At 40.0% G+C, this 12632-nt stretch overlaps 1 protein-coding gene across 7 annotated transcripts in view; it reads left to right on the forward strand.

Moving 5' to 3' along the window:
- Nucleotides 1-4585: 4585 nt before the first annotated feature.
- The window catches only part of LOC120744620 (BAH and coiled-coil domain-containing protein 1), a 61235-nt gene continuing 53188 nt past the window's right edge, over nucleotides 4586-12632 (forward strand). For 4 of the 7 annotated variants that reach the window (XM_040049153.1, XM_040049165.1, XM_040049161.1 and 1 more), the window contains exons 1-2: nucleotides 4586-4850; nucleotides 7841-8164. In XM_040049153.1, coding sequence (XP_039905087.1) covers nucleotides 7993-8164 — 172 coding nt within the window. In that variant the 5' untranslated portion in view covers nucleotides 4586-4850; nucleotides 7841-7992. The remainder of the gene's footprint in view (nucleotides 4851-7840; nucleotides 8165-12632) is intronic. The other 3 variants (XM_040049122.1, XM_040049140.1, XM_040049130.1) reach the window with 1 other exon arrangement.

The following is a 12632-nucleotide window of genomic DNA, read 5'->3' on the forward strand; positions in this document are numbered from 1 at the left end:
CCAGACAAGAGCTTTTTGGTAACAACAGCCATTTTGCTCACATGACCAAAAGAGCATCCTGTCAGTTGAATTCATTACTTGCAACAATTCAGTATTTTTTTTTCAGCACATACATGAGCACGAACACTCACTTAGCCTTTGAGTGCATTTCCTTCATGTTACCGCAGAAGCATGGAATTGTACTAACAACTGGTTATGCACTTTTCACATATTATCATTTCTATTGTGGGCCTGCAGGGCTACAGGGGAAACAATCGCTGCTCCACTACAATCCTCACTGAGGTAATGAGGGTTTTAAAATATGACTTGAGGCTCAGTGAACCTAAAGGTAAAGAAGGGCAAATGCAACAGAGCGCTAACTTGGAGAGAAAAAGATTAGATCTTGCATTTAAACAAACAATTGACCTGCGTCATTTAAAACCTTGAGACTTTTAGCTCTGCGATAATTTGACTGAAAAGCTTAATTTTTTAATTTGTACTCATTATTTTTAAAGCAGTCAAAATATACTTCTTTGCCAAACACAGACATTTGATCTACAGCTGATGGATAAGTGTGTGTCTGCGTGGATGTTTGTGGGTGTACATTCTGCGCATTGGCTGTAGACACCTTCAGTAAGCTTTTGTTTACAATCATAGGTAATATGATGGAAATGAGCGTGTCCTTTTGTTTTTTTTGCAAGAATAACATCTATATTTTTTATTAGTGTGGTAAAACCAGAGTTCTCTCCTTGAAGTGAAGACAGGACCACATAGAGGGCGGTTTTAAATAGAGTCCAGTCCTAGTAGGCTTCTGGTTTTGCCATATGCCACTACAATTCACAGTTATTAGCACTAGCACCTTACAAGCACACAAGTATGCAGATACACACACGGTCCCACACACACACTCATAGGTCATAGGTCATTTGTTGTCAACCATCTCTGTATTATTTCAGGCTACATGCTGTTTAAAGGCTTAACTTGGCCAAAGTAGAAACATGAAAGCGACCCCCAGTAATAAATTCATTCAGGGATGAATCTCATTGTTTTAGGTTAAACTCAATACACCACGATTTTGGAATATGTGTCTAAATTGTAAGAAAATTGGATTAAAATTGCCTAGATGACTTTTAACCTCTGATTCATGTAAAGTTTTCTTTCTTTCTTTTTCCCCCCCTTCGCCAAATTTACCTGGTACAGATATTCTCTAAACGTGGAATCCATATAACGCTCAAAATACCCCGGATGTACGGCTGCTTGTAATATTTCTGGGTATTTTATTGTGGAACTAAAATCATATGGACATTTTTCCCCTTTCCCTAATATCCAAGGGCCCTTTATCCGTGTATAGATGTGGGTGGGAGGCTACAGACTGTCAATCATTAATGCTTCATTGATCAAGGACAATCCCCGTCGTAAAAACGGTCTCTCTCTCTCTGGCTCTTTTTTTTCTGCAGAAATCTCTCACTCCGCATTAATTATCACTCTGCCTGTTGTGTGTGGGCGTGCGTGCACACGCGCGTATTAGCGTGTGTGCTCCTGTGTGCAACTAAGCACCCCTTTGAATATTTCGCATTGCACGCACTCACTTGAGAAGGGCTCATGATGAGATGAAATTCCAGCACCTTCTGCTAAAATACAAGTTAGTATTCAAGCAATGTGGCCGAGCGTTTGTGAAATCTCACACAGGGCAGTGCACACAAAACTCGAAAGAAGAAAGAAAGGGGGGAAAATGCATTAGCCAAGTCCATCTTAACGTAGGGCATATTTTGATTTTTAACAATTGAGGGCTGAGGTATACAGGCTCTCTGAAGTGAAGTGACACCAAACCAGCCTGAGATTTTCTTTTTGCTCAAAAATATATAAATTACTCGCTTTTTCTTTTCTTTTTCTTTTTTTGGCTATCCATTTAAAAATAAAATTCTTAGATGGATGTCTAAAAATAAAAGATTCTTAGATGGATGTCTAACACACACACGCGCGCACACATAATTTACCATAAACCTTTATTTTTGCCTTGAATAGCTGTCCCTAAATTCCCTTAAGTCTACCTTTTTAAAACCGCACACACACACTAAAAAAAATTCCAATAAATAAATGAATAATTACAGTTATTAGTCATCATCCATACATTGCCAAATAAGAAAAAAATAAACTAGGGCAGTTCGCTTCTTTATTATTCAAAATAAATACCACATTAAATAAATAAATAAATAAAATAAAACACGTCTTCAGTAATATTTCAACCCACATTTGCAGCGAGGCAGGCAGGATCAAGAGTATTTTCAGTAAATCCTTGAGTCAACAAACTATTGCTGGAATAGTAACAAGGGACATGCAGGACCGTCGTTTAAAAAAAAACAAAAAAGTCAAATATTTTGGCTGCACCACATTCACGATCGTCTCTCCAGCCTCTCCACATATCCATCCGCTATCTCGCCTCGCTCTCGTATTTTACACCCCGATCTGAATTTACCGAAGCCAGACAAACAGCATGCGACGCGATCATCCGATTAACTCCAAGTAAATTTCCTGCAAACAAATCACGCTGGATTTTCCCCCCATTTTTATATCATCAGCAGCAGCAGCAGGAGCACGTTGACCGGACTACGACAAACCTCATGCAGCCACACTTTAAAGCGCTGAAAGACTCCATGCAGGTTTTCTTCTCCATTAAAGCGGACCTCGGCGGGGTGATCCACAACCGGAGCTTTTTTTCTGTTTGTTTGTTTTTTTTAGGGGGGGGGGGGGGGTCTTTTTTTTTCTTTTGCCCCCCTTTTCCAGCGCCCTCACGTGCAGCCTATAACCCGAATCGTTTCGTGGCTCGTTTCACTTGTTTTCATTACTTTTCATAAAGCCCCGGCATCGCTAGTCGGCATTTACACGAAAACTAACCTCCATTATTTTAAATATCCAACACATAATTTCCCCCTCTCTGCAGTATTCCCTTTGATTCACGCTTGACTCATATGGCTTCAGGGCCAATAGGGGTCCGCCTTTGGGGCGCCTTAAAACCGTTCCTTCTTATCCCCCCTTTCATCATCTAACCTGGGACGCCTTGAAACTGCAGGGCCAGTTATTGCCTTTTTTTCCCTCCCGGACAGCCCAATGCGGACTGGCCAACAGCCAATCAGAGTCTTGTTTACATTCTGTGACTGACAATGCTCTGTCCTCGTGCCAGCCAATCAGAAGCAAGCATACAATAGGGGATTCATTTGTAAACATTTAAAATAATGCAGTAACCAATCCATAGTAATAGCACTGCGTGGATAAAATTGGGGAATCTCTATCTTATCTCCATGATTCCGCATGGAGATAAGATAAATTCGTCTTGCGAGCATTGGTCAGAAATGCTGTAATGGCTGTAAAGAAGGGGAAAAGTAGAAGTACACGTGTTTATATGTATCCCCATGGATGAACGCCTTGAATTGCTAACAACATTTTAAAAGATATGGGCTATTAATCTATAATCTATAAGTAGTCTGCTTGTACTTGGTGTTGCAATGTTTTGTTTTCAAAACTGCATTTGTGAATAAAAACGGTATTATTTTATTGATTATTTAAACACTATATATTCTAGCGATGAAAAGACTGCTCAGATGGTTTGTAGGCAAAGATCCCTTGTTTAGCTTTAAATAAGTAATTAAAAAAACAAAAACAATTTAATTTAACATCTTCAATAGGGGGTGTCAAACATAAGGCCTGAGGATCAGATTTAGCTCTGCAAAGACTCCAATCCGGCTCCCTGTACAGCTTTAGAAAGTTGTGCAAAGATTTGGAACGTTTAACTGTATTTTTATAGGTTTGATTATTGATTAAGACCCCCACCCCCCACTGCCATCCACACTAGACCAAAGTAAAAGGACGTTTTCTATGAATGAAAGAAAGCTTTGTGTTCTAAATGTACAATTACAAGACAGTCTGAGCAATGAACACGTATATCCTTCATTTTCACTGGCCCAGCCCAATTCACATCAAAGTTGGATGTATATGGCCCAAAAAGTAAAATGAGATTGACATCCATGCTCTACAGTGTACTCTTTTTTTCTTCTTTCTCTCTCTCTCTCTCTTGTTTACACACACACACACACACACACACACACACACACACACACACACACACATACATATATATATGTGTGTGTGTGTATATTAAGTGTTTATGCTTTTATGTGGATTATTGCTCATTTGTGGCTTTAGAATTTTGGTAAATGGTTAAAACGACTCTTTTTTTTATTAGTGTCTCTTCCTTAGAATACTTTGGTGCGCTGCTATAAATAATTAAATGCACATGAATGTAATATGTGCCGTTTAATTCTTGATTTTATACTATCATCAAGCCGTTCTCTATCTTAGTTTTATCTGCGATAGATTAAAAGCTGTGCTCGTGGTGCACTGCGCTCTATTGTAGCGATTTGTGCATCCAGTGCTTTTAAATCTGGCGCTTTTCACTCCTTTTATCACTGCCAGTCACCACACCATTGGTCTCTGCTGCCAGCCAATCGGAAACCACCCTGTCCGCGGGCGGGCGGCACGAGCTCATTAACATGCAGGTATCCGACCAATGGGAGGATGTGTTTACCCTGCCCTCGAGACGCGAGGTACGCAGTTGCACCGGGAGAGAAACCGCTGCTCGGAGATCCGAGCCGCAATCCAGCCAGGCCGGAAGCCCCGGTCGCACTGCTTCCATAGAGTGAACCAGCAGGCTACTGCACAGCCTCAGATGGAAATAGTCTACTGTAGGATTACACTCTAGCCACATGGTTTATTTCAGATTTTGATTTAAATGGGCGTCGCACTTGGCCTTGCACCTTTCCTCCTTGAATTTTGTGATTTTATAATTTATGGTTATGCAAGGATTTAACATACCAGTAAGTAGTAATTTTATATACCTGATTTTCTTTACTTTTAATAAAACATACCAGGGCCTGTTTCCTCGTTGTAAAATGACAGATGGTGTAGTAAAAATGCAGATTAAAAAAAATGCCAGGCTGTATGTGGCATGCTGTGCATTATAGAGTGCCTTGTTATAATTTCTAAAATAACAAAACAGGATGAGCTGTATCTTCCGAGGAATAAATTGTAATTTTATACCCTACATTTACATTTACATGACATAATCAAGGGCCTATTATTATTATTATTATTATTATTATTATTATTATTATTATGCACTGTAATATTATAAAATGACTACTAAGACTTTACAGCTCTTTTTATTATCAAGAAGCTTAGCTGTATTATATTTTATGTGTTTTTATATTTTAGTTTAATTATTTTTTGATTAATTTTAATTTCAGCTATTTAAATAATAATAATAAAATAAAAAATAATATCGTTTGATTAATAGTTTAGAATACTGTGCTTTACCTATTGGTGTGTATATATTATGGCTGCCAGACGTATAAATTCCTAGCGGAAAATTTGCATACAAAGAGAACGGGAGGAATGTCTTCACACACCCCGGCCGATGTGCACTCCTTGCCGGCCAGCTCAGTCGCGGAGGGCCGCTTGTCTCGCAGCACTATCCGACCTATACCGCGTGATTTGATTAACTATCTGCTTTCCTGCCGTCGACTCGATCTTACAAATGTAATTGACATTTGCTTAATCAATTGTATTATGGTCGTCGATCCTTTGATTTTTTTTTCTCCCGTTATTCGAACGATTGTTTGATGCACGATTTCGCAAATTTTAGGCTAAAATAAAAAACAACAACAACAAATAACCACATGCGATTACACGGCAGCAATTACATGCCCGTGCGTATACTTTTGGAATATTTAGAAAGCTGGTAAATGCTCAGTAGTGTTATTCTTACAGGTCTGTTGGCATACAGGGAAGGCTGAACGTAACAGCATGGCGAGGGGAAGGTAATGGCCGACTGCAAAGCACTTTCTCAGTGTGGAAACAAAGGCAGTCCTCCTGACGGGCGGCCATTCACCTTGGATCGCTTTGCAGCCCAAGAACGCAATCTTCTGCTATCATGAATGCTATAGCAGGGCTTATTTCACGTTTTCGCGTTGAGGATTCACATGCAAGCTCACACATTACCTCAGGAAGGCTCGGTCAATACGATTTTTTTCTTCTTCCCAAGGACCTGCGAATGGAGCGATTTTATTGTTGTTGGTGTGGCATTGGATTGGAGGCTGTAACTGGCAACATGGGGAGATAATGGTGCTGAGAATGAAATAGCTTAAATGAGAATATGCCTGCTCTCTATTGGACGTTGTAAAAAAATAGTTTTAATTTAATTACATTTTATTTTAGTTATTACATTTATGAAACAGATATAGATTATTATCTTGGCAATCCATTTGTAAAAGCTATTGATGACCTCAGATGGAGAATCTATAATATAAAATGAATCTTTCACTTATATTTTGGAAATTACTAGAGTTGTTTTTGAATCCCCTCCCCACCAACAGCCAGTACTGAAGCACAATATAAGCTTTCCCCTTTTGGGAGACCTGTTAAAATTCGTGATATATATATATATATATATATATATAATTATTTTTTTTTTTTTTACAGTAAAATACAGTTTATTTTCATTTTGAGAATGGGCCACTTTCCCATCCAGACTAAATATTTCTATTTTTGTGGCATGGCAGAGGATGTAGCCTGTAATGTATTTACTACTCCATTTGATTACCTGACCTGAAATAGGTCAAGGCAGACGAAGACAGTGAGAGTGCAGTTATTCACATGCGCACACACATATACTCACGCGCAGACGCGCGCACGTGCACACACTCGCTCACACACACACTCAGGGAGAGAGGGAGAAAGAGAGAGAGGGGGGGGGGGGGGTGAGTCCATGCCTTTCAGGAGCTGATGCATCTCTGTTATAAGGCTGTATTCTAAGTATGTTATTATTTATTATTATTACTATTAATATTTTCAATACAATTCTTACGATTTGTGTCGAAACTCTGCGAACTGACAGCTCAGACTTCCTCTTCAAATAGTTTATTTTATTGTCATATTTATTAAGAACTGGGATTTTTGTAGCTTGAAAATGCTGCATGATATATTCGCGATTTATGCCACTTAATATCGTTATAGAGCAAAACGGTGCCATGCGTAATGAGAGGTGGATGGAGATTACAGAGGCACAAAAAACGCCATGCATCAACCCGAGACAATAGGACGAGCTAGAGAAGGCAGGCAGCGTTGTTCACCTTGAGATAGGCTGAGTAGGCTTCCATCATTTTTAACCCTCCGAAACAGGACGACACGTTTCCTCTCCCTATCAAAACTACAAAGCGGGGGTAGGGGGGATTGTCAGATTGCCGCAGAAATCACAGTTGATCTAAATCATTATATTGCATGTCATTGTGCTTTTAGAGATGGTGACATCTGGTGACTGCTGACGTGGATGTTGAATAAAATGTTTAGGCTCGACGTAATCTGAGCATTGTAATGCTTTGCATACAAAACTGAACATATAGAAACCTAAAATGTGTCACCCTGCTCGACGTGTCTGTGAAATCTGAAGTACTCCCCTCCATATTTAGGCCTGTATCCCAGGCTGATCAATAGAGCCGGAGCTGAACCCGGCTCAGTGGGCTTTCGGGCGGCTCGGTGGTCGTTTGTATCTGCCATGTCTTATTTTCTGTAGTCAGTTTTAAGTCGTAAGGTTTATTTTTTTATTAGCAATATTTTAAATATATATCCTTAGTGTGACAGGAAGGATATTTGAGCAGAAATAAATGAAGCGGTACTAATGATGTGTTTTCTCCCATTTATTTTATAGTACTAGACTGCAGTAATGTTTTGCATCGTGTTAGGCTTATCTTAAATGAGCTTTCCATTTTTTCCATTTACTGAACATGTCTCTGAATTTCTCCACTGACAGAAAAGATGATCGGGGGCTACGTTTTTGGCTGGAGAAGCCTGCGATCGACTGAATGCAACACATAGATACGAGGGAAAGGATTATTATATGGGTTGCATTTGATTTTCCTGACCTGCCCTATCCGGATTTCGGATTACTAAACATTCTTCGGAATGGAAGGACGGGATTTCGCTGCTCCGGCGCACCTCCTTTCTGAGCGGGGCGCCTTGGTGCACCGAGCCGCCTCTCGGATCGCTCCCTCGGGCCACAGCTCTGTGCAGCATGCCGGCCACTTCCCGCCGGGGAAATACTACCCCTCACACATACCAATGGCTCCCCACTCAGGTTAGTCAAACGTATAATGTGTGTGTGTCTCCCACACAGCAATACTGTTTTTCTTTTTTTTCTTTCTTTCTCATTTTGTTGTGCCATAAAGCCAGCTGTGCATTTATCAGCCCGAATACAAGACGGTGTCGGGCATGTATATGGAGTCGTACCAAGCTGATTATTTTGCACAAAAGAGAATAATAGAGGGGGGTTTCTGTTATAAATTATGGGCTGCTCAGGTGTGACTGTTTATAGGAATCCGCTATGCAAATATCAGCTAATAAATCAAGAGAGATTTGATTTACACAAGGCCTTAAACCAGGAATTGTGATTAAGCTGAATCAACATTTATCTCAAAGGTAATGACGACATCTTTGTTAAACAAATAGTCACTTGATAAGATGGGTAAATGCCATGTGTTTAAGAGCTGTTTTAGTTTGCACGTAGGAAGCTGGACAGAGCACAACGACACTGATTTCCTGCTGGCTCGCGAGCTGAATTTAAAATGAGATTTTGTCACTTCACGTTAAATTGTAAAGTGTCACAATGATGCCATCGCTTAACCAAAACCCTTGGCCATACCCAGAGCCATAAGCACGGAATGGATGGATGGATGGATGGATGAGCAGGTCTGCATGGGTTATGGCGTATGAAGGTTATAGGAAGGAAAGCAATACTAATCCTCCTTCTATATTGGGCTTTGAAGTGTCGGGGTGCAAATGTGTTCACAGTGAATGCATCAGGTTTAGCAAGTGACTTGGGTTTCATGTGAACCCAAATGTGAATGTTTTACAAACGGAAGTATGCACATTTGTGTCTGCACAGAAGAGTCCAAAATTTACAACCCTGCAGAATTAACTCCAACAGCTCATATGTTTTTTTGTTTTTTTGTTTTTTTTAAAGGACAATAAAAGAAAATGATGCACAGTCCCTCCACCCCACAAAACCTTGAAAGTGCTCCTCTTTACACATTTACTTGATTTGTGATCACTTTTTGTGCCCACATTCAGTTTTTTTTTTTTAAATTCTCTTCACACATTATTCTGGATTTAATTAAATATATAATGGCAAGAATTCAGTTCAGACAGGAAAAAAAGGATAATATAATTATATTGCACATCTGTTTTAATGGACTGGATCACAAAATGCGTGCTGGCCCTTTTTATTTTGTCCACCCATGTAAAACAAAAGAGATTTAAATAAGATAAGTCAAAACAGAGGCGTATTGATTGCATCAAACAGCTCCACTTTTGAAAGAATCTTCTTTGAAAATATGTAAATGCAACCCCTAAAAACACATGTTTATGATGCAGCTGAGCAGTCTTGGGTTACTGGCAAGCAAAAAGGCATATTTAAATATTTAAACCCTTTAAAGTTATTTTATATGCCCAAGCCGCTAAAAGTGTAACAACCCGCTCAGTGTCGGTGGTGAAAATTCAGCATGCATGTCATCCCTGATGATAATTATTATTAATTAAAAAAAAAAAAATCTGAATTGTTATTTTATATACTTGTTTGTTTATTTATGTTTGGGATTTTTAATAAAGTGTTCTGCTACAGCAGGGCAGGGTTGTAGTAAGTTAACCAGATCCTAACCAAATTCTGCATTCATTTGCAAAAATCCTACTAAACATGAGGCATAATTAGTCATTCAGGAGAATTCATGGGTGCCGTTCACAATTCATCTCTCATCATTCATGTGTGCTTTTGGCAGTAGTGACACACACACACAGACACACACACACACACACACACACACACACACACACACACACACACACACACACACACACACACACACACACAGTGCCTGCATCCATATGTCTTTCATTTTTATTTTTTTATTTTCTTACCATTCATTCTTACAGATGTTTTGCTTGAGAGCACGAAGGCTCAGTGCTGGCTACAGAGCACAGGTGCACCCCTCCACCACCTGCCCCCAACCATATTTGGTGTACCTTTCGTAGTATTGTGCTACACACATGAAGGCCTAACCTTCCAAATGTCATCACTGTTCAATGAGCAACACAGGTGGTTTATTGTTCTCCTCAGTCTTGTCAGTAGCGCATGGGCGTGACAGTGGCGCGATCTAATATCCTCGTGATCTGCAAAATGATTTTATTCTTTACATTTCAAGTGTTTGATTGAATTAACATAAAAATAATTTGACATAATTTCCAAATCTTCTCTAGCCTCCACTAGGATGACTTTGTTATTGTGCTCTGCTGACATCCAGCATTTGATTCATTGTTTCAATAATATTTGTAAATGTCAGGCATGCCATGATGCAGATATGTGGATGAGACATGAAGCATAATTTATATATATATATATATATATATATTATAATAGCAGCTTGTAAAAATATTGGATTATTTCTGTCAAGACCGCATGTTGCATTTTTTTAGACATTTAAAAAAAAAAGAAATATTTGGTGGCAGAACTAGCTTTTAATACCAGCACCTGGATAGAAAGTTCATTAAAACACAATTTAGATGTAAACTCGTGTTGTAAAAGGAAAAAGAAAAAAAGATTTGTACTTATTCTGAATTCTTTTTTAGAAAGAACAACATTATTTTGCAATTTAATTATTTTCATATAGATTTTTTTTCCAGTTTCCCCAAAACATTAAATCAAATCTTACTATGTAAGATTGGTTAAATGCTTGTAGGGTGTCGAACCAAACTGGTTCCAGTTTGTTCATCTTGACAGGGCAGGTCATTAGTGTCCCTTCAAGTGTCCTGTATGCTGGCAACATTAGCACAACTGAGCGTGTTGTTTGCGGAGTGTGTTCAGTTTCTCTTCACTTTACCCCTGGGGACTAACTTGCACACTGGTTCACATGAATACTTTACAAAGAGCATGAATATTTCAGGGTTGATGTAAAAATGCATTCAAAGGCGGGTTTCTGATGTGGCTCCTTGAAAGGGTTCCTCTGACGTTGCGGAGGTATTTATTGCGAGCGCTCCCTTCACCCATTGCTGCTAAAAAAGAGCGATGGCAGTTGCAGCATTCTCCCCTGGCATTGTTCCTAACAGGCTTTTGGAATTTTGAATTTTTTTTCTGGGAAAAAAATTCCTTTGTTTTTTTGGGGGGTGTTTTCGGCATGCCACATGCACACTTCTACCCTCTTGTCCACTGAACCATGTTACTTAGAGCCAGTAGAGATTCTGTCAGTTTGCATTTGCCTCTGTCCATCTTCACCTACTACAAGCCAGTCATTTGTAATGCATGTCAGGTGGTCGATTTATAGTTTACACTTGCACTGTGTTCTGGGAATCTGACATTGGAGCAACTTCTCTCTGCCTGTATTTGCTGATACAGTTCGACACAGACCTGTAAACTCCTCTAATGCGATTTAATTTGGCCAGTTCATTTACAAGGACTTTGAAATAGTAATTTTATCTTCTTCTGGCTCCGATGCAGAGTTGGAGACGGTCCTCGCTTGGCTGTGAGGCCAAGATTCAGATGTTGGATAGTGTCAGAGCAGGAGACACAGTGGAGCTGTCTTTACTGCTGGCATTTATGGTTGTGGGCTCATCTTTCAGCCATATTGTTCTGATCAGTGTGCTCTGACTGAGGTGTGGCTGTGTGAAAGCAGCGGGGGGTTCACAGCCTGTCCATGGTTGAGCTCTGCTCTAAACATCCCATGTAATCAAAGGTCATATTTATGCCATCTCACTTAGTCTCCTCTTCCTTTGCATCTGCCCGGCCTCCCTTTCCATAGGCTGTCCTCTGTCTCTTTTTCCCTTCCATTTTTCAGTCTCCTTTCTTTCCAGCAGGAAGACTCTTGTGTCTGGGAAGTAGTGGTCTTCCTGCCACTTCTGTTTTAGCCACCCTCCCTTGCCCCTGGGCCATTGTTGTAGACCACAGCTTTGTGTGTGTTTTACAGCTGCTGTTAAAGATAAAAAACAGCCCCTTCCACCCCCTTTATTGTTTTCTGGTAGGATGTCCCTGTCATTCCCTTGGTTTTTATGTCCTAGTTGGATATCTGAGCAGCGCCCCCCTTCAAAGGTTAGCCATGCTGTCTGGCTTCTCCCATTTTTTTTTCCAAAGGAGAATAAATAACTTTACTGGGACTTTTATTGAACGTCTCATTGCTGGACTGTCCCATGGGTCTGTGGATGCTGGGAAGAGGCTTCAAAGACAAACACAGGTGTTTGGTGGAGTTAGCAAGGGGCTGGTTACAACCAGGGTCTTTAAAACAATAAACTTCAGCGAGTGAGTGAAGGTTGTTTGTGGGAAAAGAGGTTTCTTCTTCTTGGCCTTGTAGTTCTAGTGTTTTGAACACTCACCGGGTTTGTACCCAGCTCCTGTTTGCCTTTGCCCACTCCCCTTCCTTGTTGACCCCAGACAAGAGCAGCGGCTGGAGTGTGTTTCATGGCCAGTGTAATTATTTAGCAGCACAGCTTCCAGCCTCACTCATCCTGCCACTAGTCTTTTCTCTGGAACTCTAAACCTTTTGGGCTATAGTGACATCTGAGCG

The sequence above is a fragment of the Simochromis diagramma genome, unplaced genomic scaffold (assembly GCF_900408965.1).
Source record: "Simochromis diagramma unplaced genomic scaffold, fSimDia1.1 OVJJ01000321.1, whole genome shotgun sequence".
NCBI classification, from domain to species: domain Eukaryota; kingdom Metazoa; phylum Chordata; class Actinopteri; order Cichliformes; family Cichlidae; genus Simochromis; species Simochromis diagramma.